Raw genomic sequence first — 26,093 nt, 5'->3', positions numbered from 1 at the left:
GCTTTGATTTGGACTCTTTGGGAAGACAGAAATCTTAGAATCTTTCAAGAAAAGGAAAGGAGCAGCCAAGATTTGAAAGACTGTGTGTTGAATAGGGCAATACATTGGCTGAAGACCTTGGAAATCTTTCATCAATTCTCCTTTAATGACCTTTGGAGAAATTGGTCAGCAGTAGTGAGGTGTTCATTTCTAAAGGACAAATCAATTACAAGCTAGTCTCCTCCATCCAAAGGCTCACTAAAGTTGAACTTTGATGGAAGTAGCATGGGTAGTCCAGGTTTGTCCGGAATGGGGGGTGCTTTGAGAAATGCGAAGGGAGAGATTTTGTTGCTTTACTCAGGTCCCTTGGGATTTGGGAACTCCATCAGGGCAGAAATTTTAGCTGCTGTACAAGGGGTGCAATTTGCAAACCAGCTGAGGGTACAACAACTAATAATTGAGGGGGACTCCAAAGTGGTGGTGGGTTGGTTGAAAAATTCAAAAGAGGCTATGTGGCGATACAAGAATGAAATGAAGAAATTCAGTTGGTTGACAGGGAATATGTTGGTCACTGTATAGTGGGTGGGGAGATCTACAAATACTTTGTCAGATATGTTAGCTAAGCAAGGGGTAAATGGGGAAGAATTATTTTGGGCTCAGTTGTGACTCTTGTTTTTCTTTCCTAGTTTACTTGTAAGGTTCAAGGAGGGGCTGCAGCTCGCGCCTCTCACTTGGATGATGTATGAACTCAATCTAAATTTGCATCTGAATCAACAAATTTATTATTATTCATAAAAAAAAATGGCCATTACCTATTTAAAAGATGGAAGATAAAAACGGTGGGGAGATTGGTTGCTTACTTATAAGAGAACTAGAGAAGGACCTTTATATATTCATGTAAAATATAATTGTATTTGCACTTTCTTGGTTTATTGTTGAGATTTTTTTCTTTTTTCTTATGAGCATTATTTTCTGTTCGTTCTGTTTCATTTATATTAAAACTCTAAGCATATTGCTTGTTTGCATTGGAGAATGGAGAAAGAAAGTGGATCATGCACATACTAGTCTCTGAACCTAGGCTAGCTAGTAAAGAAAGACATTGTAAACCTAGGAGCACATATTGGAGTGGCTTCTTCTCAATCGTGTTGTATTAGTTGTAATTAGTAATTACTAGTAGAATCTTCAAGAGTTTGTAATATAGGTTGAAGGATAATTTTCACCAACAATGTTGTGAAAATTTTACCTAGGGTAGTATGAGATGAGGTAACAAGGTTCAACTTCAAGGAGTGGTTCCTTCTCCGTGCTTGACTGGTCCTGGCGGTGAAAGGTTTTTTATGATATAATTTTTTTAGTTTTGGTGAGAATTGTCACTTTGAGGTTCTGAAAACATTTTTTTACAATTGACATCACTAATGATGCATTGATGCTGAGTGGTGCATAATTATATAAAGTGCAAAGAAGAAACAAAACCAAGTTTATGTAACTTTGGATTCTCTCTATGATTTTTGCAAGTCTATAGATGGTGAATGCTCATTAAATCTTCTTTATATTTACAAAAAGATGCACATGGTGTTCATAGTTTCTAAAATTTGGAAACAAGAAAACCCTTTAGGGAAAGTGGCAACATGATGAAGTTTATTTTTTGGTTACATTTATTTGACCATTTATTCAAAGAATTATCATTTGGAATTAGTTTCATTTATAAACTGTGTTTGTTGTGTTTAAGACCCTCCAATCCCTCTCTCGAACCAGGAAAAAAACAGAACAAAAAAGGATTGTGAGAAAAATATTGGTTTTGGAACCCTTGTCCATGTACTCCAATCATATCATATCATACGGTCCTTGTCCTATTTCTTTGCAGTCAACCAAATGAATCCATATTTATTCAAAGTTATTCTTTCAAGTATGGACTTCTATTCTTAGCTGTCATTGATTCTGTTTCTCATTAATCTCAGAGCCATAATGGCTGAGTATGCTGGTGCTGTTCTTGGCGTTTTATCTGCAGTACTCTATGGACGGAGGGGCAACATTTGGAAAAAGGTGCACTTGTTGCATATGTTCTACTAATCTAATGTTTTTTAGTTGATGTATTTGCTCATTGTCATTTATGCTAGCATCTGCATGCTAGAAATGCTTGAACAGCCTATTGCTAGTTTTATAACATAAAATTTTGGGAAGAACGAATTCATGGCATTTGGATATGAAAATGCATTTGACATGGTTGAATTGCAAATGCATCCAATTACTGGTTTTTACATGATTTGTCTCTATTAATAAATTATTATTATACCTTTTATATGACTTTACTGGTTTCTGCAATGTTTTGAAAATCGTAATCGTATCGTAAATTGTAGGGAAAGTTGAATCATGAATTGTAAGATTATTTCTATTTTTTACAAACTTGTCAAAAAATTAAATACAGTATTTAAAATTAAATACATTATTTCTATTTTCTTCCACCCCCAGAACTGGTCAAAACCCCGATACACCCTCTGTTGGGGTGTTCAGGGTGCTCCCAGTATGATATGTATCGGCCGATACGGGCTGATACGTAACGATTTTTTGAACCTTCCATACAATGGCTCTTTAACCTACATATGATAGAAAATAAACTCTATCTCTTGTCTTAAATAATGTAAATAAATAGTTTTCTAGTAAGGACTTTAAAAAAGTCTCCCTTTGGCAAAATTGTATATAAACAAGAAAGAAGTAAGCAAAGTAGATAACTAATTCTTAATTGAGTTTATTTGAATTGCAGTGAATTGTAGAAATCATATAGATTGTAAGATTTATGAATCAAATCGTAGGATTCAAAATAAAATTGTAATATTTTTGCAGAAAAGGATTCAGACATAAGATTTGAATCAAAACCCTTGGGATTCATGATTCAAATCGTGAATCGTAGGATTTTGACAACATTGGATTTATGATGTCTATTATTGATCCTTTAGTTTCCATGACACTGACACTAAAAATATATTTATTTTCTCATTAAATTAATTATGGTGGTTATGTTGTACCAGGTCGGTGGACTCATTGCAATGATGGCATCATTCTACTTCTTATCTCAAGGGTGGGCTATGACCACATATTCACCATTCTATATCCTTTGTCTTTTGTGATGCTTAGATATGTAAAGAGATAGCAGATAGGGCCTAGATATCATTTTGTTTTTTAATTTTTGTCCTTGTGGTGGAAACATCATCACTCTCTATATCTGTTAAAACAGCTTGGTGATGATTGTTCATGCCTAGTTTACTGATGAACTTAACCAGAAAATACCTTTTAAAGACAACATTGACACGGAGGCTAAAGCAGAGGAAGTGTTAGGGATGAAGCAAATGATAATTCCTATAATTGCTGGAATTTTATCAGCATTGAGAAGGGTGATCGCAAGACGTGTCTCACTCAAGGTATTGTTATATACTTATGTGGTTCTGCATGCCTGGTAGCCAGTATTTCCATTTTAGCTCATTTTACCTGAAGGGTAACATCTAGCAATTAGGTATCTGAAGTATCTGATATGGCCATGGTTTCTTACAGAATCAGCTAAAAAGGCGACTACATGCAATAACTATTACTTCTGCAACATGCTTTCTTTTTCCTTTGGCCATGTGGGACATGATATTAGTAAGTTTATCTCTATAACTTCTACTATTAGATTATAAATTTGTTAGTTAAAACTTAGAGTAGCTATGAGAATCTTCCTTTTATTCAGTTCTTTGTTGGTTGACAATTGGTTGCTTGCCATTTGCTATTTTCTTGGAGTAACTTCAGGGCTCTGCTTCTGGTAGCAGCATAAATTTGCCATTTTCTACATGGGCTTATTTGAGCACCATTCTTTTTGGAGTTGTCTTAATATTCTATGTTGACAGCGTTGCTGAGGAGAGGTACCTTACTATGTTTCTCTTACAATTTTCTTTAGCTACTGGCATTTTATGAACCTGCTATCATTTTTCTGATTCTACCCCACACTTTAAAAATGAGAAGAGGGGAGAAAGAGAATAGGTGAAAAGAATATTTTTGCATGACCTCTTTACTCAACTGAATTTAATAAAGTCTTCTCAGCCATTTAAGGTCAGTTGCATGAATATCCTGTTTTCCACCATTCCAAAGTCCACACTAATAAAGCAATATCCTCTGTTGAATTATGAATCCTTAGAAAATACAACAATTCAATGGTGCCTCCTTCCAATAATCATCCATTTAGAACTCATTAAGATATAACCAATCAGTAACTGAATGGTTCTTTCAGTGTGATATACAAAACATCAAATCCTTGACTCAAGCATATTGTTGAGCACCTTCACAGTTTTTCCTAGATTGTTTACTTCTCTAGAAAACTGAAGATATAGGGTGCATAAGGTTCAAATTTTGATATTTTTGTCAACATTTAAGGTTTGCAAATATTGGAAAAGTTGCCAAATTTGGGGAAAGGTTAGGGCCATCCTTTAGGCTATGTTTGGTTTAATAGAAAATAAGACAGAAAAAGAAAGTTGAGGGCTTGACTTTCTGTTTCCTCTTCTTTTCTATCAAACCAAATATAGCCTTAGGATTGATCCTAATAAGTATTTCACAAAAGTACACTAAGAGCTTTAGTTTGAATGATGACTAGGAATGGTAAAAGTGGGATGGCTTGAATAATGCTCCTGAAGTTTCTAAAGAAAATTGCCTAGCTGTAAAGATAAAAACAATTGGTGTACCCGACAAATGGTATGAGTATTTTACTTTGTAATTTATACTAAAATTTTGTTACCTTAAAATTGACAAAATAGTATATTGTAGTTCTTTTATGGACAGTGATAATTAAATCCTCATGATCTATTGCAAAATGCCCTCCCATCCTGTCAAAAAATTGTTATGTTAGTTGTGTTTGGTTTGAGGCTGTAGTTGTTCAAGACTGCTATCAGTCTTGATCACTAAGAAACTTCAGGTTCGAAGAGAAGAGAAAGTGAAGAAGGGGAGAAAGAGTGGTGAGAGAGCAGTAGAACACAGTTTTGAGGAGAAGAACAGAGTCTCAATATTCTACCGCCGCCACTTTGATTTAATATTTATATGTTATGCTAGTTACATGAAAGGATACATCTGCCCTTGGTGTTTACTTCATAACACATAACAATATAAAACTGAAAAGTAAATAACAACTAGAATAACAGAATCATAAATCGACCACAGCTGTGACTAGATACATTCTACCCTACAGACAGAGTGGGACCACAGCTGTGGGGCCCACATCAATGTTCTCTACACTCCTCCTCAAGTTGGGAGTAGATGTTTATCATTCCCAACTTGGATAGATCTGCTTCTAGCTTCTTTCTTGATACGGCTTTAGTGAGGATGTCCGCTAGTTGCATACTGGATGTGATGTAAGGGAGGCATACTTCTTGAGATGAGACCCTCTCTCGTACAAAATGCCGGTCAGCTTCAATGTGTTTGGTCCTGTCATGCTGCACTGGATTATGTGCTATATTAATGGCTACTTGATTATCACAATACTACATCAAGGGCTTCTCATACTCAATGCCCAACTCCTGAAGTAGAGATCTTAGCCATAGGATTTCAGCCACTCTGTTGGCCATGGACCTGTATTCTGCTTCAACACTTGACCAGGAGACAACACTTTGTTTCTTACTTCTCCAAGAAACAAGGTTTCCTCCTACAAGGGCACAATATCCTGAGGTAGACCTTCTGTCATCAACACTCCCAGCCCAATTAGCATCTGTATGAACCTCCACCTTCATGTGGTTGTTGTTCCTGAACAGTATACCCTTACCCGGGCATCTCTTCAAGTAGGCTAAGATTCTTTCTGCTGCAAGAAGATATGTGGTTCTAGGAGGATGCATGTACTGGCTGACAACACTAACAACATAAGTAATATCTGGCCGAGTGAGACAGAGATATAGGAGCTTTCCTACCATTTGTTGGAACATAACTTTGTCTTCAAGAAGCTCTCCACTCTCGACACTAATCCTTTGGTTCTGTTCAATTAGTGTATCTGCAGGCTTGACACCTAACTTTCCAGTTTCTGCCAACAAGTCTAGGACATATTTCCTCTGAGAGATAAAGATCCCCTGTTTGGATCTAGCAACCTCAATACCCAAAAAATACCGGAGTACACCAAGGTCTTTCATCTCAAATTCTTGATGAAGGAGCTGTTTAAGGGACTCAATCTCATGGCTATCATTCCCTGTGACCACAATATCATCAACATATACTGCCAGTAGTGTCAAGGAGGACTCCACCCTCTTGATGAATAGGGTATGATCTGATTGGGCCTGTACATAACCAAACTTCACAAGGGCTAGTCTGAATCTATCGAACCAAGCCCTAGGTGACTGTTTCAAACCATACAAAGCTTTGTTGAGCCGGCAAACCTTCTTACCTATCTCTGCATTATAGAATCCAGGAGGCAAACGCATGTAAACCTCTTCCTGCAGATCTCCATTCAGAAAGACATTTTTCACGTCCATTTGGTACAAAGGCCAAGTGTGACTTGCTGCAAGGGATAATAGGACTCGAATAGTGGTCATCTTGGCTACCGGTGCAAAGGTCTTCAAATAATCTATGCCATAAGTCTATGTAAACCCTCTCGCAACTAACCGAGCTTTATACCTCTCAATAGATCCATCTACATTATGCTTCACTGTAAATACCCATCTGCATCCAACTGGTTTCTTTCCTTTGGGAAGATCAACTACCTCCCAGGTGTTGTTTTTCAACAGGGCATCCATATCAGCTTGCATTGCATCTTTCCATTCCGGGACGGATAGGGCTTCTTGCACTGTTCTTGGAATAGGGACATTGGAAATGGAGCTAAGGTAGGACCTGTAGGTAGGAGATAGGCGATCATAGGATAAAAAATGGGAAATACAGTGGGCTGTAGATGTGGTACAGTGTCGTTTCCCTTTACGGACTGCAATCGGAAGGTCAAGATCATCTGTAGGAGGTGAAATGACTGGGACTGTAGTACCTAGACTTGGAGCTGGAGGTGAGATTGGAGCTAGTCTGGATTGCTGATGATCAGGATCAACCTGCCTGCACCGCCTGTGATAGACCCTCAACTCCTGATCCCTCTGACCACCCTCACCATCGCAGCTCTCCCTCAACTCCTGATCCCTCTGACTACCCCCACCATTGCAGCTCTCATCACCCAATGGAATAAGTAAAGGGGCTGCTCCACTCTCACTGCTCTCCCCCTGAAGACAAGGATTCAAACCTCCACTCTCACTGCTCTCCCCCTGAGGGGAAACCCGAGGATAATAGGGTGTCCCCTCAAAGAAAGTGACATCCATGGAGACAAACTTCCTCCCTGAAACAGGATCATAGCAGCAATAACCCTTTTGAGTTTGTGCATAACCAAGGAAGATGCATGTGGAGGCTTTGGGTTCGAACTTGGAGTGATGGGGTCCGAGAAGTTGAACAAAGCATGTACAACCGAATGTCTTAAGGGGAATAGAAAACAAGTCCTCACGTGGGTGTAGAAGGGAAAAAGGAGATCTCATATCAAGGACCCTGGAAGGAACCCGATTAATAAGGTATACCGCCGTGAGGATAGCATCACCCCAAAAGCGGATAGGAACATTGGAAGTAAACATGAGACTTCTAGCCACTTCCAAAATGTGCCTATTCTTCCTTTCGACAACTTCATTCTGCTGAGGTGTATGAGGGCAAGAGCTCTGGTAGATAACCCTGTGATGAAGAAGATAAGATGTCAATGATTTAGCAAAGTATTCCTTTGCGTTATCAAATCTGAGAACTTTGACCTTGGCATCAAACTGGGTTAGGATCATTTGGTGAAAATTTTGGGTCAGGGAAGGTACCTCATCTCGTGAACGCATGAGAAAAACCCAAGAAAAACGGGTATGATCATCAACAAATAACAAGAAATATCTGTACCCACCCATGGAAGGGATATGATAAGGCCCCCAAACGTCAGTATGCACAATAAAAAGAATTATCACTCCTTTTATTACTCAATAAATAAGGCTTTCTACAATGCTTAGCAAACTCACAACTTTCACACTGTAACTGAGACAACTCAATAGACTCAAATAAAGCAGGAAGCAGACTCTGTAAAGACCAAAAAGACAAATGACCTAATCGGTTATGCCAAAGCATAACCGGACTCACACTTTGAGAAACAAAAGACATCTTCTCAACTGACTCTCCCTAATGGAACCTCTCCCTGAGCAGATAGATCCCATTCGTCTTACGGCCAGTTCCAATCACTTTCTTCGTCTCCAAGTCCTGAAAAACACATCGGTCAGGAAAGAAGGTTACTGAGCAGTTCATATGCTTGGTAATACTACTGACTGAAAGAAGGTTAGCATCAAGCTTAGGAGCATGCAAGACAGATGACAAGGAGATAGTATCTGATAACTTGATGTCACCATTTCCAGAAATAGGAACCAGGGAGCCATCAGCATTAGATACTTTATCCCTACCAGAAGACAAATGGTAAGTAGTAAATAGTGAAGGCAAGCTAATCATGTGATCAGATGCACCTGAGTCTATTACCCAACAAGGTTCAGTAGTACCTGGGGCTGAGGCATGATAGGCTGAAGCTCGAGTACCTGAATGTGCGAAGGCAGATGTGGCAGGTGCTGATGAAGACTGCGGTGGCTGTGCTGAATTTCCAACTTCCTTTTCTAACTGTATTAGGGCAGCCCGAATTGCTGCTAAGGTCTCTAAAGATGTTCCTTTTGTGCCAGATGAGGATGTTGAATCAGTGTTCACGGCTACATGAGCAGTGCCCTTCTTGCTTCTCAACTTTGCAGGAACCAAGTGAGGGTGCAGTTTCCAGCATGTCTCTTTTGTATGTTTGGGCTTCTTACAATGTTCATATACCACATCCTTCTTGTCTTCCTTCCTCCTGTCCTTCTCTGAATCACCCCCTGATTTGGGTGTGACCGCTACAAAGGCTGGTGTGGGGGGCTGAGGTTGCATCATAACCTTCATTCTGGTCTCTTCACTGTGTACAAATGAGTATGCCTGAGAGAGAGTCACACTGTCTCTAGTCAAAATCTGTTGCCATACAATATTATACTCTGAATTAGGCCCGCTAGAAACTCAAATACCCGGTTTGTCTCAACCTACTTTCTATATATCTGTGCATCTTTGGGACTCTCCCACTCAAGAGTCTCTAAGTGATCAATCTCACGCCATAGGGACTGCAAGGTAGAGAAATATACTGAAACCGGTCTCTCTCCTTGTTTAAGATTCTTCACTTCACATTTCAGTTCATATGCTTTGGCAACATTAAGGGGTTGGGAATAAGTTTCTTTCATAACATCCCATATCCTTAGCTGTCTTTGCCCACAAATAATTCCGGCTAATATGAGGCTGCATAGAATTACACAGCCATGTCATAACCAAGTAGTTTTCTTGAACCCACTTGGTATATGTTGGGTCTCCCTTGGGAGATTCCTTCATATCTCCCAAGAGGTACCCTAATTTACCTCTTCCACCAATAGCCATCATGGCTGATTGGGTCCATTCCAAATAGTTTGATCCATCAAACTTAACAGTCGTAATCTGACCACCCATCTCAGAAACATTACCATAACTGATGTTCCCAAGGCCGCCTTCTGCCTGATTTTTAAACTCCATTTCTGTCAAGTCTCAAAACAGCACTTGGATTACCAATCACAATAAAAAAACAGTATGGGTCTGATCTGTCTTCACAGTGTATGTGCACAAAACTGGGATAATTCTGATCTGAAACCAACTAGCCAACACAATAATAGCTGTCCGTAGAGCTCTGACCCCTTAGGACTTTGAAAAACAGCTTAAAAGAGGTCTGATATGTTTGGGAGAGTTAGGGTTTTAATCAGTCCTTAAAGTGAACAATTCAGTTGCACAATCCACTCAGTACTGTATATATAGACTTGCAGTAGGGTTAATAAGAAACCCTAGAATCTGTATATATAAATCTCAAGGTTCAGTCAAACCCTAGGACTTGTCGCAAGATTACTTTCAAACCCTAGAGTAGAGAGAAACACAGTTGAGACAGTTCGGCCTAGGGTTTGCTGTAAAACCCTAGTGAATCGTAGAGGGAAAACCCTAGGATGGTTCGGCCTTCCCCTCCAGATAGGTCCAACCTATCCTCTGATCTAACTTCTCTTAGAAAGTAAATAACTTACAAGGAAAAAAAATTGTTCGCTGCCTTCTAGGGTTAACCGAACCCTAGTCTTCTCTGGTCCTTCCTGACCACCAACACTCTGCAACCCTAACAAGTTTCCAACAGCTGCTAGCACTTCTGGCGAGATCTTCAAGAATCAGTCTGCGAACTTCTCCTTTTCAGCTCCTAGTCCTAAGAGATTCTCATGTGGTTGTCTGGTATTAGACACACATGAGAAACCCTAACTTGGCCCTGATTCCATGTAGTTGTTCAAGACTGCTATCAGTCTTGATCACTAAGAAACTTCAGGTTCGAAGAGAAGAGAAAGTGAAGAAGAAGGGGAGAAAGAGTGGTGAGAGAGCAGTAGAACACAGTTTTGAGGAGAAGAACAGAATCTCAATATTCTGCCGCCGCCACTTTGATTTAATATTTATATGTTATGCTAGTTACATGAAAGGACACATCTGCCCTTGGTGTTTACATCATAACACATAACAATATGAAACTGAAAAGTAAATAACAACTAGAATAACAGAATCATAAATCGACCATAGCTGTGACTAGTTACATTCTACCCTACGGACAGAGTGTGGGACCACAGCTGTGGGGCCCACATCGATGTTCTCTACAGAGGCTTTGAGCCTGACCCAAGTAAGATCTACTTATGGGCATGCTGTTTGTAAAGGAACTGAAAAAGTGTATCTTATCATGGATTGAATGATGGGACAGGATGCTATTTTAGAAAAACAAAATGGCTAAATTCAACAGCCTGTGCCGCCAATAGGGCTCTCCCTGCATGACATGTTACTTTGCACAGACTCCTCTTAACAGTACTGGTGCTAGATGCATTGCCAGTTGAACTACCATGTCATGTAGGGAGAGCTTGTTGACAGCCCAGGTTGTTGAACACGGACAGCCAAAGTTTTCTCTACCGTTTTAAGGTGACTTATGGTGTGACACAACCAACTGCTCAAGGATCTCTTCCCAGGTTTCTACTCCATAGCTTCAAATAGAACATAAATGATGCAAGCTTGGTTCCCATTTGGGAGTACTGTCCTAGTGCAGCATTTTGGCCTTCATAAATTTCAAGGCATGGAAGCCAAAAAGCAATGTTTGGTGGAATTTTTGGAGGGCCAAAATAGTGGCTATCATATGAAGCTTCTTTTTTTAAGCTCTGGGTCAACTTTCTATGTTTTTTCTATTAAGAAAGTTTATATAAGTTAAAACCATCCTTATCACTCTTATTTTCATTAAATGTTATTCCTTTTATATGACTATCAATCTATCATTATTTATATTTACAAGAGCACCCAAGTGCTCACCATACATTGCTTGCCTCTTGCAAATTGCTACTCCTCAGCTGCTATTATGAAGCAACTCAAATTAAGCTTGAGCCCTTTCAAATTGGCCCATGCTTTGGTGTGGATCAAAATGGTGTGGTTTGACATTGTAGACTGAGAAAATATAAATGATTGGAAGATTGATGATATGGGCACTTTGTAGGGGTGATCATGGGCATGACCAAGCCAAGCTTCTAGGCCTACAACTTTAAATACACATAATATATATGTGTATTCCTAGCTGGGCTAGAAATCATCACCCCTATTTTTTTAGTGATGGAGCTCCAATCAAATCATCCATGACCTGATAGTAGAAATGAGGGATATTGTATTTGGGATCCTTCAGAAATCTTCTTGGTTAGCTTTCCTTTAAAACGATAAAGCTCCAGTTACAAGAGATTTTTTCTAGGGTTGGATGGTAGTGTTAAAAAATGTCTGATTAGAGATAAGCTAGTTGCTTGGTATACAGGTATACCCAACATAGATTGTTCTTGTTATCTTATTTTCATGATATCTTTGGTGTTGATTGGTGCTTCCTAGCTTCTACTAGAGACAATTGATGGATGGCATATCAGGAAACTTGGTAAAAAAGAAAGTCAAGGTTTTGATTGGTGCAAAACCTTGTATTTTGTATGTATTTGCACTCTACATATTTGTATTTGTACTCTTTCCAAAGTGAGCCTTACTACATTTTGGGTGGTATGGAGAGAGGAATGCCGGAATTGTTGACAAGTTTTGGAGTTGTTCTTTGGAGCTCATTGGCTCTCTTTCTCCTCTTGGTTGTCCATTGGCAGTAATGCAAGAGCTGAAGAATCAAATTTGGAAATTTCTAAAATTTTTTATTTTTGTATATTTGGACAGTATGGGCATTTTTGTCAATTTAACTAGTCCAATGTGGGCCTGGGCTATAACATATTGTTCCTCTAGTTTAGTAGGGCTTGTCTTTCAATTTTCAGTTTATTTTCATTAGTAGATAGAAAGTTATTATGTTTCTTGATGCACAAGACGAGGAGTGGCATTTTTGTAATTATGGTGATCAGTATTCTGGGCCACACAGGCACTCTATAAATAGATGCATTCACTTCCTTTTGAAGCTAATGAATGAATGGAGATTTCTTTAGAGCTCTCTTGCAAGTTTGCTATATGGAGTGATTCCTACAAACCCTAGTGATTTTAGGACCCCTTGGAGTGATTCCTTGGGATTTCTCTCTCTTTTCTCTTCCTCTACCCTTTCTCCTTTTTGTGTGTGTGTGTGTGTCTTGTGATAGTTTGTTCCAGCCCTACTGCATCAGTTTGGTATAAGAGCTAATGGTTAGTCACCATGTTCTCACAAAGTGATCGATTCTATAGGCCTATGTATCATTTAAACAATCTCATGGGTCTAGAATCAATGATGATAGGTTTTTTGAAGCATGTGAAGGGTCTGTGGTTGATTTACTTGAGAATTTGGTGGAAGAAAATTGATCTAGTAATATTGGCTATGGGAGTAAGGTTTTCAACAACGTTAGAAGAGAAAGGGAAGTGCCTAATTTTAAGGGAGGTGAAGAATAAACACATGATATGAGCAAGAGAATTCCCATTCTGGTACTGGAGGTAAAATGAAGAACAGGTTTGTAGAAGCTGCAAAATGGAGGAAAGCGATAAAGGTTGAAGCAAAAGTTTTCATTCTCGAAGAGATAAGGATTAGAGACCAGCAGAGCTTGAAGATTAGGGAGGCAAAGAGAGCCACAATATTACTGGAAGGTTTTGAAGTGATCAAATGGATGCAGAAGTTTGTTTCAGAAGCAAGTTATAAAAGTAAACAAATGAACTTTACGAAGTTCAACCTTGATGGAAGGAAGAGGTATGAGTTGGAATGCAAAAGATTGCTACATAACTCTGCAAGAATTCTTTGGGGGAAGAAAGAAGCAGGTGGTCTGTTTCCCAGAAAGTAGAAGGGGTAATGGCTGGAAGGTAGTGGCACAGGTACTGAGTGACTTCATTCAGCAGCTGAAAACAAAACAAGTAGAGGATGTAGCAAAGGAAAAGAAAAGGGGAATGCAAAAGAGAGAGGAAGATTCCAGTGACAGAAACTGGTTGATTGCAGAAAAAAGGAAAAAGAAGTTGCAAACTTGCATCAGTAGAAGAGAAGAACTGGGGGAAGAAATTTGTGGTGGAAACTTCAAGTCTACCAAAGGATTGGAGAGGTATTGCACAGGCGATACTCAGAGAGTTAAACCTGCAAAAGCCGATGGTGATTACTCCTTATGCCTCTTGTAAAGTCTTGTTAGATCTTGGTGAAGATGAAGTAGGGATTTCAGCTCTAGTTATTCACTCAGAGGCTGGTGGTGCCACAGTCTCAAAATGGTGCCCTCTCTCTAATACCAAAAGTTTTTTGATTGAGGACAATGTAATAGTCAGATTGCTTGGGTTACTTTTCAACCTCCGGAAGGAGGAAGTGTTACAGTCAATAGCTGTAGTTTGTGGTGCAAGATTATATGGTGCGTTTGATCATGATCCCCATTCAGTTGCAGTGTTGTTAAGTGCTGTTAAACCCAGTGGCATTCCAAGGACAATAGAGGTTGTTTCAAATGGTTTAGTTTACCCCGTTTGGCCTACTACTTCCATTGAAGCTCAACTATGGATGGAGGGTAGAAGGGAGGAAGATGAAGGGGCAGAACAGGCTTGGTTGCGTGATTTGCAAGGCAAACTAGTCTTTACAAGAGAAGTTAAGACAACTGATGTCCCCAAGAAAAAGAGAAAAAAGAGGATGGTTGAAACACTTGGAGAAATTCTGCATGGCAGGGTGGGCTGAGGGATGGCAGGTCCTATGTTCAGTTGGTGATAGGGGAATTAATTGGAGACAGGCTTGCTGCAGTTCAAATTTCAAAACAAATTGAACAAAGGTTGACAAGGTTTCAGGCCCATCAAGACATAATGGGTCTAGTGGAGTGAATGGGCCGGTTACTTTAAATCGAGTGGACCCAGATTTTAAACGCCACGCGCCCTTTAAGTGGGCATGTGACCAAAGGAGCTAGCAAGGGGATAGAGGGGTTGGGCCCAGGCCTATCAAGATCTAATGGGTCTAATAAAGAGAATGGGCTGGTTAATGAAAATCGGGTGGACCCAGAACTTAAAAAATCACGCGCCTTTTTAAGTGGGCACGTGACGAAAGGAGTTGGGGAGATGATGGATCGAAAAGTCAGTCTATCATCGTCTCCCTCGAGCCATTCGCAACCGGTGCTTGCAGGAAGTAGAGTTCGCTGCAGTGGCGCGCCAAATAGGAATTGGGCATGGGTCCCAAGCTTGAAGAAAAATGGCGACTCTCCAAAACGACGCAATCCGAGGTTCAAGAAGCCTCATCCGACGATAGTGGAGAAAGGGTTCTCCATCATTCCGGCAACAGAAAACCAGAATACCACGGATGCTTTTGAGGACGGTGAGACGGAGGAAGGAAGCAGCTCTGATTCAGAGTCTGAAGGCTCTTCAAGTGTTGGAAGTGTACAACTGAAGAAAGCCAAACCCCTCAGCGACAATGAGAGCCTACATACCAAGCTGTTTTTTTTAGAAAACGAAGATTCAGTTCAATAAAAGTTCACTCAACCTTCCCCCTTACCTAAGGAAGTGGGGCCTACTGCAGATTTTATAGAGGAGAGGCAAAGGTTACCGTCTCCTAAATTTGCTCCCAGTTTGCTAGAGCAGCTAGGCATTGATAGAAGACCAGATGAACAGGACATACCTCGGTCACCGAACACAGAGGTATCAATCAGGGGACAACATCTAAAGGCAGATTCTAATGCAAGGACTAAAACAATATTTGCTGAACATAACGAGGACCCACAGTCACCTCTTTTGGAAGGAGTAGACGTGACTTTGCCCCTTTGTTTTGCTTCTCGAGATCCATTGGCCTCTTCCTACAACCTGTCAGGTAATATTGTCCATTCGTTTTATGGTACTGATGTGGGTTTTCTGCCTGGAACAGGTACTTTTGCAGCTCAACTTAATTCAATAGCCATGGATGGAAAATATTTAATAGGGGATAAGGAGGGTCAAGGACGAGAAGAAGTGGAAAGGGGAAGGAAATTACAGGAAGAGGAGTTAGAGAAGATTTGGGATCAGATCTGTAGGTTTTTGGAGGAGTATAAGAGAAAGGAGGAAGAGGTAGGGCAGGGTGGGGTTCAAGAAGTTTCAGTAAAAACAGGGGCTCAAAGTAGCAAAAAAGCTGGGGATGAATCAGTTATGGGAAAGAAGCAGGAAGAGGAACTAGAGAGGATTTGGGGATAAATTTGTGCCTTCTTTGAGGAGTATAGGCAAACAGAGAAATCTGTGGAGGAAAGCCAAGGACTTCTGGAAAGGCAAAATAAAACAAAAGTAGCCTTAAGTAGATTTGGAACAATTATCGAAGGAAGAAGAAAAGATCAGAGGTGGAAAGGTTGATATTAGATATAGAAGAAATATTTGTGTTTAGCGAAAGAGGGGAGAGAAGGAAAGCCTCCAAGTAGGGGCCTGATCTCAAGAGGGGATGTCAAATCTTTTATATCCGTGCAAATATTTAGTTGGAATGTAAGGGGGCTGGGGAGTGCTAGGAAAAGAAGGCTAATTAAGGACCTCCTTAGAAGGGAAAGGTTGGATATAGTGATGCTACACGAGACCAAACTAGCTGATATTGATAGAAGTTGGGTAAGAAGTATCTAGAAGTTTGGAGGAATAAACTGGGTGTCAGCACCTTCTTGGGGGGCTTCAGGGGGAATTGTTACTTTCTGGAGAGAGGATGCTATGGAGGTGGTGGAGGAGCTAGTAGGAAAATTTTCATTCGTTAAAATTCAGGATGGTAGAGGATGGATTTACTTGGGCACTAACTAATGTGTATGGACCAAGCAATTACAAAGAGAGGAAGGGAGCATTTTGGGAGAATAGAAGAAAGGAAATCCTCTCTATTGACCCAAATAGAGGAATTGGATGCGAAGGAATCTCAAAGAACCATAAGCCCTCAGGAGAGAGATCCGAGATGGGAACTAAAATGAGAGTTAGATGAAGTTGTTTTAAGAGAAGAAATTTCTTGGAGGTAGAAGTCTAGATGTAAATGGATTAAGGAAGGAGATGGGAATACTAAATTCTTTCATAACCTAGACAATGGAAGGAGAAGGAAAAACCTAGTGTCCAAACCGGAAGTGGATGGAATAGTCTTTGACACCCAAGAAAGGATAGCCAACTGTTTTGTTGAGCACTTCAAATCCATTTTGAGGAAACCCCTAAGACCTAGTGTGGAGTTGGAAGGCGTTACCTGGTAGAGGCTTCCAAAAGAGAGTAGAAGTTGATTGGAAAGGAATTTTGAGGAGGAAGAAATCAAAAAAGCCGTTTGGGTTTACAATGGCTTTTTTCTAAGACTGTTGGGACGTATTCAAAGAAGATTTAATCGAGGTCTTTAAGGAATTTGAGGATAACCCAGTTATGAGTCGTGGAATTAATGCTACTTTTTTAGCTTTAATTCCCAAGAAGAAAGAGGCCAAGCATCCAAAGGATTTTAGACCTATTTGTTTGGTTATTAGTGTTTACAAGATTGTGGCTAAGGCCTTATCTTTGAGGATAAAAAAGGTGCTTCCTTGTCTTATCAGCCAAGCGCAAGGAGCTTTTGTTCAGGGGGGACAATATGTAGATCATATTCTAATTAGCAAATGAATGTGTAGAGGAGATGAGGAGATCAGGGTGTCAAGGTTTTGTTTGCAAACTTGATCTTGAAAAGGCCTATGACTTGGTGGATTGGGGATTCTTACTACTTGTGCTAAGAAAGTGTGAGTTTGGGGATAAATGGTGCGAATGGGTAAATGGTTGCTTGTCCAATTGCCATTATTCCATCCTAGTTAATGGGGTAGTTAATGATTTTTTCCCAGCTAGTAGGGGTCTGAAACAAGGTGATCCTATGTCACCTTCCTTTTCACTTTAGTCACCGATGCTTTCAGTAGACTCCTCTTAGAAGTAGATAGAGCCGGATCTCTAAGAGGGTGGAGAATAGGTAGAGATAGAGTTTTAGTAACCTATCTTCAATTTGTAGATGACATAATAATCTTTTGTGAAGGTTGTGATTTGATGGAGGTAAGGAATTTGAAGGATGTAATAACTCACTTTGAGAGGGCCTCAAACTTAAAGGTAAATTTTGAGAAGAGCTGTGTTATGGGAGTTCACTTGAACAGAGAGGAGTTAGAGTCTATAGAAGCCTTGCTAGAATGCACCTGCTCTTAGTGGCCTCTATCCTACCTAGGACTTCCTTTAGGTGCAAATCCAAAGGAAAGTAGGTTCTTGAATCGGGTGGTGGAAAGATTCGAAAAAAGATTGGCAGCTTGGAAGAGAAACTATATCTCCAAGGGGGGTAGAGTTACTTTGATTAAAACAACTTTAGCCAACTTGCCTTTATACTTCTTGTCAGTCTTTAGAATTCCTAAAAAGGAGGCAAAGAGGTTGGAAAAACTAACGAGGGATTTCTTATGGGAACCTAGTGAAGAGAAAAAAGATCACTTGATTAGGTGGGAGGTGGTGTGTCGGAGTAAGGAAGAAGGAGGTCTAGGATTAGGGAACGTGGTGAGCAAGAATGAGGCTCTTTTAGGTAAGTGGCTTTGGAGGTGGCCCCTAGAGAGGAAGAGGTTGTGGCATGAAGTAGTGAAAAGTATCCATGATTGTTCCGAATCAGATTGGGATGTGGGAGTATCCCAAAGGGCTTTGCTCACAACACCTTGGAAGGCTATCTCTTGCATTCTCTCTAAGTTCCTCAGTTTTGTAAGGTATGATGCTTGCTCCGGAAACTCCATTCTTTTTTGGGAAGATACTTGGGTAAGTTCTCAACCCCTAAAAGACAATTTCCCTTCTCTCTACTCCATCTCCCTTTTTAAAAAGAAACCCATTTCTTGGTTCCTTTTCCCCTAGTTTGCCCTTTGGCCTTGAATTGGGATTTCGGGTTTCAAAGAGGGCTAAGGGATGAAGAATCTCTTTGTGTTTCAGAGCTGTTGTTGCTTCTAGATTTGGTGTGTTTGGACTCCCCCTAATCCATCTAAAAGAGTCTGGTCCTTAACCATGGTTGGCTCATTCACTTGTGCTTCTTTCTTTAAAGCCCTTTGCTCCAATCCCTTCTCTTAGGTCTTTCCCATTAAAGAGATATGGTCAAGACCAATTCCCCTCAAAATAGCCATGTTCTGTTGGGAGGCCTATTATGGTAAGATCAATACTGTGGAAAACTTGCAAAAGAAGAAACCTTTTATGTGCTTGTCCCCTAATTGGTGCTCTTTGTGTAAATTAAGGGGTGAGGACTGTAACCATTTGCTGATATCATACTCTTTCGCTACCAATATTTGGAATAGGGTTGCTTCTTTATTTGGGTGCAGGTGGAATTTGTCCTCTGAAGTAAAGCTGCTGTTCACTCCAGCTGCCTTAGGGAGATTGACAAAAAGAGGGAAGCTAATGTGGAAATGTATCAGAGCCGCTACGTTGTGGACTGTATGGGAGAAGAGAAATGCAAAAATATTTCAAGAACAGGGAAGAAGTCTTGCTGAAATCAAGTAATGCATATTGACAAGGACTATCTCATGGTTAAAATCTTCACACTTGTTGGCAGATTACTCCTTTGATGACTTAAGGAGAAATTGGGCTGTAGTGGCTGCTACAGTCTCCACCAAGATCAGATCACAAGCTGAATGGATTCCCCCCGGATGGTGTGGTAAAATTGAATTTTGATGGTAGCAGCCAAGGTAATCCAGGGCCATCGGGAATAGGTGGGATTCTGAGAGACAAAGACAACAATATGCTGTCTCTATTTTCCGGATCAGTGGGTGAAGGCGATTCAATAAGGGTAGAGCTACTAGCAGCGGTACAAGGTATACAGATGGCTAGTCAAATTGGAGTGACCAATATGCTAGTAGAAGGGTAGTAGTAGGCTGGCTAATCAGCCCAGAAATAGCCTGCTGAGGCTACAGGGATCTGTTAAAGAAAATTAAATGGATGACAAGGAATGACTGTCAGGTTTCAGTGGGTTAGAAGATCAGCAAATGCAATGGCTGATTCTTTGGCCAAGCAAGGGGTGTCAAGGGGAGATCTATTTTGGTCTACTTTGTAATTGTGTCTCAGGCCTGGGAAGTTTTGGTGTATATGGTTCAGCCCTAGGGGGGTAACATCTCGTGCCTCCTCCTAGGCTAATTGTACTATTGATATCTGATTTAATAAAACTACTTTCATTCATAAAAAAAAAATAAGGGAGATGGAGACTGGCAGGCATTCTTTGATTGGATTGCTAGACTAGAAGAATATTTCAATTGGCATGATATGTCTGAAAAACAAAGATTTATATTTGCACGCATGAAGCTCGCGGGTCATTTTAAAGTATGGTGGAGAACTCTTGAGCAACGACTAGAAAATAGAGGTGAATATCTTATAACCACATGGGCAGAGATGAAGAGGTGTTTGCAAGAAAAGTACATTCCACAAAACTTCTATGATGATCCATATGTGGAGTTGACTAATCTCAAGCAAGGTAATGCTATCTGTAATTCAATATATGCATAAGTTTGATGAATTATATATTAGACATGGCATTATAGAAAATGAAAGGAACAAGTTAATCCATTTCACAAATGGACTCAGGGATGATATCAAGAATGAATTGTCTACAATTCAGATTTATGACTTAGATCATGCCTTTGCATTGGCTCTTAAGATAGAGAAGAAGCAGCTGGTTACAACAAAAAATTTGAAGCCAATGAGAAGAAAGTACAAAGTTGAAGATAAAGAAGATGATTTCTTGCATGTTGATGCCCATTCTAAAGCTAAAGTTGTGAATGGAGAATTTCAACGTATAAAAGTTGTAAAAATTGAAGATCAAAAGGGTGCGGACCAAGAAAAGATTGGAATTGTTGAAGACGAAACTTACAACACCCATGGTCAGCATGAGGTTAATGATCAAGAAGAGATAGAAGTGGATCAAGTTGAAGAAATTCAGGTACAAGATGCAATCGTGTTGGTTGTAGTAGATGTCAGTAAGGAAGTAAGTTATGACTTTACCTTACAAGTTCAACTGAACCAATACAAGAATTACAAGCTGACATAGTACAAGTTCTTCCAACATCATTAATGGCAGAAGTTTAAGAGTTTGTTGAAGAACCAAGGGTAGCTGAACACAGAGATGGAGATTTCTCAACAAGAGGTTGAAGGAAACATTCCAAATGCTGCAGTTGAGATTTTGGATATGAAAATTCATAGTGATAAGCAAGGAGGAAATTGTAGAAGGAATAACTATTAAGGTTATGCATTGGTTTAAAACCAGTGATCTGTTTTAAGGACTTTTCAGCTGATGACATTTACAAAAGATGGGGTGAGGTGGCAAGTACTATTATCCCTAAAGCCTGTGGTGCATGAAATGTGGGCCCCGTCAACTTCCCCAAATACAAAGTTGAATGGCAGCTCTATAGGTAATTTGGGCCTGTCGGGTATAGGGGGAGTATTTAGGGATGGGGAAGGAAGAATTATTGCCATGTATTCAGGGCCAATAGGAGAAGGAGATTGTTAAGAGTAGAGGTGATGGCTTTACTTAAAGGTGTAACCGCGTAACGGCGTAAGATATTCCAAACATTTGGGACTACATCAAATGGAGATTGAAGGGGACTCTAAGCTGTTAATGGGGTGGATGCAGTCAGGTTGTTTGGGAGCATGGAAATATAGACAGATGATAAGGGAAATAATGAATATAACAAGGGAGATTGGTCTGTGCTTTAAGTGGACAAAAAGGTCAGCCAATGGGCTAGCGGATACCTTAGCAAAACAAGGGACTGTAGGGAGAACATGTTTTGGTCAGTGCTGTAATGATATGTAACTTGGGTCAACTTCTTAGGAGTTGGCAGATGTACCTTATCATAGTTTTAATTTTAACGAAGTTGCCATTTCCAATCAAAAAAGAAAAAAAAAACCTAATGTTATTGATGATTTAAGAATGAAGGTTATGGAAGGCAGTATTTCAGACATACATTCCTTCCAAGATTCATTTATAGCCATGTGTGTGACATCTACATTAGATTTTGAGAGGATGATTGGTCTGGGTTAGGGAGTCTCTGTGAAATCTGTCCAAGGCTGTACAGATTGGGTCGGAAGGGTGTACCTATTTCTGCCTATTTCTGATTGTTTTGAAGTCTCAAATGGTTCTGTGGTATGGACACCAAACTTCAGAAGACCTTTACTTGACTGGGAGATGGAGGAATGTGTGGAGGTGCTGTCCAAATTACAGCCGTTGGAAATGAATCCGTTAGTAGATGATAGCAGGTGGTGGAAGGAATGCAAGGATGGGAAATTTACCGTCAAGTCGATGTACTCAATTTATCAGAAACATGGTGGAATCTGATCCAGTTCAGGGAGTATGGGGGATACCTGTGCTCCCAAGAGTGGAAGCCTTTGCTTGGCTGCTAGTCAAGGGGTGTGTTCTGACTCAGGACAACATAAAGAGTCAAGTGGTGTATCATGCATTTGTTCTACAGGTGCAGCTTCATTTCCTCAATATGGTTCTATTTCTTCATGCTCTTTAAGGTGGACAGGTGGTCAATATCAGATCAAGCTGAAATCTTTGGACTTTGGCCAAGAGTTCAGGGTAGTTCAAGGGTCAAGCTGATGTGGAGCTGCATTCCATTCATGGTGTGCTGGGAAGTTTGGAAGGAAAGAAATAAAAGAATCTTAAAGAACAAGAAAAAAAGTTGAGAATAGGTGGTGGCTCGAATTAGTTCATCAGTCATAGGTTGGGTGTTAATCCTGCCAGATTTTCAAGGATTAAAGAAAGAAGATTTTGGAGCAGACTTCTGGAGCTCTTTGAATGCTTAATTTTCTGGGTTCTGATATAATTTGTTTTAAGTCTGTTTTTCTTTTTTTTTCTGACTGTTTCTTGGGGATGACCTCTTGTCACCATATGAGCTGTAAACTCTTTTCAATAATGATTTTTTTTCTTTATTTATCTTAAAAAAATTCTACAGTCCAAGTGTGTTGAAGTAGCTATGAGAATTACTACTTTTTTCATTGAGGTACATCAACTTTTCACCCTCAAGTTCTTCAAAACTCGAGGACGGGCTTTTTTGAACCAGGGGAGAATAATGCAGGAGCTGAAGAATCAAATTTGGAATTTTATGTATTTTTGTATATTTGAACAGTATGGGTATTTTTGTCATTTTAACTAGTCCCGTGTTAGCCTGGGCTATAGCATCTTGTTCCTCTAGTTTAGTAGGGCTTGCCTTTCAACTTTCAGTTTATTTGCATTAGTAGATAGAAAGTTATTTTGTTTCTTGATACACAAGACAAGGAGTGACATTTTTGTAATTATGGTGAACAGTATTCCGGGCCACACAGGCACTCTATAAATAGATGTATTCTCTTCCTCATGAAGCTAATGAATGAATTTCTTTAGAGCTCTCTTGCAAGTTTGCTGTATGGTGTGATTCCTACAAACCCTAGAGTGATTCTAGGACCCCTTGGAGTGATTCCTTGGGATTTCTCTCTCTCTCTTTTCTCTTCCTCTACCCTTTCTCCTTTCTCTCTCTTCCTGTCTTGTGATAGTTTGTTCCAGCACTACTGCATCACAAGGAATCCAGTGATTCCCTCTATCTTTATTTAACTCATTACATGTGAATCATACATTATGTTTTATTTTATTTTATGGGCACTGACTGTTGGGTTCCCACTAAATAGCAGCTTGTTGTGCTGGGACACTTCTGTATATAGTTTTGATGGGTTATTGCATTTATTGTTTCAACAACATTACTAATTATATTTCTGAATTCAGTTTGGGCTTAGCTGATCTGTGATATGAACTCTCATTTCTGATATTGTTTGCATTGAGAGACTATATTCTTTCAGATACCTATTTCTTCTTCATGACTAGATTATTCTGATCTTTAGTTCATTTTTCACATAATTTAATTTAATATAGCTTCTCTGAGGAGATCTTATTAGGGGCACATGATGGTTGATGTAATTTATGCCCCTTTGCAGATTGCATATGGTCTTCTCATCTCCAAGGCACTTAATGGTAGCTGGAGGATGCATCATCGTCATGGAGATTGTGTACAAAATGGATTTTTCATTACTGGGATTCCTAATTTGCTCTATAATTTTGGGATTTGGTATGTGCTGTCTTGTTTGTGCTTAAAAGCTTTATTTTTTGATCAGTAAGAGTGAATATCATTAATAATAGAAAGTTAAAAAGTACAACACTATTATTGACTGATACAGTTACATTCACACTAATACTTATATATGACAGTTACGAATTTGCACCTTACCTTGGCATTCTCCAACCTAACTCATCCTTGTTTATGCTCATCCTAGCTAGAGTATGTGCTAAACTGACAGCAGACCTTGGTTTCCAAGTGAGAAATTCTGATTGAAAGATTACACAAGTACTTATCTAACCTGATATCTTAAACCCTAAGGTCCTTCAAAACTTGATTGCAGCCATCTTAATCCCATGTGGCATTCACCTTCAACCACCAGTCCATTCCATCCAATGCCATATACCAACTTCTTCTGGTCTTCCCTTGTAAGAGGGCTAACTGATGAGCTATCTCAGAGTAACCAAGCCCATCAGGCCCAATAACTAATTAAAATGCTTCTTTCATGGCGTCTAATAACCCCTCCCTCAAGTGGAACTCTCATCAAAATTTACAACCTGAAACTCTTATGCTCATTTGAAATATTCACCAAATGAATAGTAAACAAAGAAAGTGGAGGTGAGTAAAACACTGGGTCTATTCTTTTTGTTTTTTTTTCTTTTGTGGTGGGGGTGGGGTGAAGAATTTGCAAGGAAGGTGTTTTAGAGGACTCGAAGAGAAGGGTCAGGAAAAAGATAAGTTGAATAATGATGTGGCTTTAGAGAGATGGAATCCTTCTGCAAGTGGAAGGGTGTGCTGGGTTTCAGTTTATGCAAAGGCTGAGGATGATAAAAAATAAGTTGAAGATTTGGAATGTTCAGGTTTTTGGAAGAGTTGGGTAAAAAAAGATGGAAATGTTAAAACAGGTGGAGGGGGTGGGTAGGATCCAAAGAGAGGAGGGAAGGCGATTGCAAGAGGAAGAGAGAAGGAAAAGAATGGGCTTAAGGGCTGAGTTAAAAATGATTTTAAGAAGGGAGGAAATCTGTTGGCAACAAAAATCGAGATGTAAATGGTTGAGGGGAGGGGGATGGGATGGAAAGAGCAAGTACTTTCATTTTTTAGCAAATGAGAGAAGAAAGAGCGGTGATAAAGCACCAGGTCCTGATGAATTTGCGCTAATCTTTTACCAAGAATGCTGGGAGACCATAAAGGACTTATGGAAAGCGTTTAATGAGTTTTTTGAAAGAGGGAAAGTGGGGAGAGGAATGAATTCCACTTATGTTTCCTTAATTCCTAAATGTGCTGGGGCTGTCTCCACCAATGATATTAGGCCTACAATTCTCACTACAAGTTTGTACAAAATCTTGGCAAAAGTTATGTTGGTTAGATTGAACGAGGTGTTGCATTATGTGATTTCAAGTGAACAAGGGGCTTTTGTCAAAAACACACAAATTCTTGATCAAATCCTTATAGCGAATGAGGCTGTAGAGGAGTTTAGGAAGGAAAGGAAAAAAGGATTTGTTTTAAATTGGACTTGGAGAAAGGCTATGACCATGTGGATTGGGATCTTGCAGTGGGTGATGGAACAAATGGACACTGGGAATAGATGGATAAAATGGATAATGGGATGTTTAAAAGTCACTCATTTCTCAATTCTGATCATTGGTGCCCCACAGGACTTCTTTGAGGAAACTAGGGGAATTCAACAAGGAGATCTGTTGTCCCCTATGTTATTTCTCTTGGTGGCTGAGGTCATGAGCAAATTGTTGAAAAGAGCTGATGAGAAGGGGTTATTTTGGGGTTTTATAGTGGGTAGACAAGGACAGATGGTATTGCATTTGTAATTTACAGATGATACCTTGATCTTAGGGGAATTTAGGGGTTTCCAGGATTTGAGAGCTTTGAGGTGTATTTTGAGGTTAGTGGAAGTGGTAACTGGGTTGAAGGTTAGTGTAATTTGGTGGGGATTAATTTGGAGTGATTTGTGGTGGAGACATGGAGTGTGCCAGAATCTTGGGTTGTGGGGTTAAGGAGTGGCCTTTAAAATATTTAGTACTATCTTTGGGGGAAAACCCTATGTTGCTAGGGTTTTGGGATGGGTGTTAGAGGGTTTGGACCCTATCTGTAAATGACAGTTACACTTGTTCATCTTTTATTAAAGTCCTTGGTAACCAAGTTGACAACCTTCCTTTCCCAGCTAAAGAATTATGTTCCAGCCCAATTCCCCCCAAAGTAAAGGTTTTTTGTTGGGAGGCTGCAAAGCAAATCTTAAACACCTGTAGCAGACTCCAAAGGAAGTGTAAAAAGTGGACTCTTTCTCATCATGCTTGTGTTCTTTGCTAGAAAGACGGGGAAAGCACCAATCATGTTTTTTTAAAGTCCTTGTTAACCAAGTTGACAACCTTCCTTTCCCAGCTAAAGAATTATGTTCCAGCCTAATTCCCTCAAAGTAAAGGTTTTTTGTTGGGAGGCTGCATAGCAAATCTTAAGCACCTGTGGCAGACTCCAAAGGAAGTGTAAAAAGTGAACTCTTTCTCCTCATGCTTGTGTTCTTTGCTAGAAAGACAGGTAAAA

The 26,093-nt window shown here is 39.8% G+C and overlaps 1 protein-coding gene across 1 annotated transcript in view; it reads left to right on the top strand.

The window, feature by feature from the left end:
- LOC148854865 (zinc transporter) overlaps positions 1–26,093 on the top strand; it is a 41,992-nt gene that overhangs the window by 9,023 nt on the left and 6,876 nt on the right. Inside the window, exons 4-9 of the mRNA XM_088985652.1 lie at positions 1,935–2,019; positions 3,003–3,081; positions 3,262–3,392; positions 3,523–3,609; positions 3,757–3,869; positions 23,422–23,552. Coding sequence (XP_088841778.1) covers positions 1,935–2,019; positions 3,003–3,081; positions 3,262–3,392; positions 3,523–3,609; positions 3,757–3,869; positions 23,422–23,552 — 626 coding nt within the window. The remainder of the gene's footprint in view (positions 1–1,934; positions 2,020–3,002; positions 3,082–3,261; positions 3,393–3,522; positions 3,610–3,756; positions 3,870–23,421; positions 23,553–26,093) is intronic.

This window comes from Nelumbo lutea, chromosome 4 (genome assembly GCF_056320005.1).
Source record: "Nelumbo lutea isolate HS-2025 chromosome 4, American lotus-T2T, whole genome shotgun sequence".
Taxonomy (NCBI): domain Eukaryota; kingdom Viridiplantae; phylum Streptophyta; class Magnoliopsida; order Proteales; family Nelumbonaceae; genus Nelumbo; species Nelumbo lutea.
Note: the sequence above shows the minus strand (reverse complement) of the source record. Positions and strands in the feature narration are given on the sequence as shown.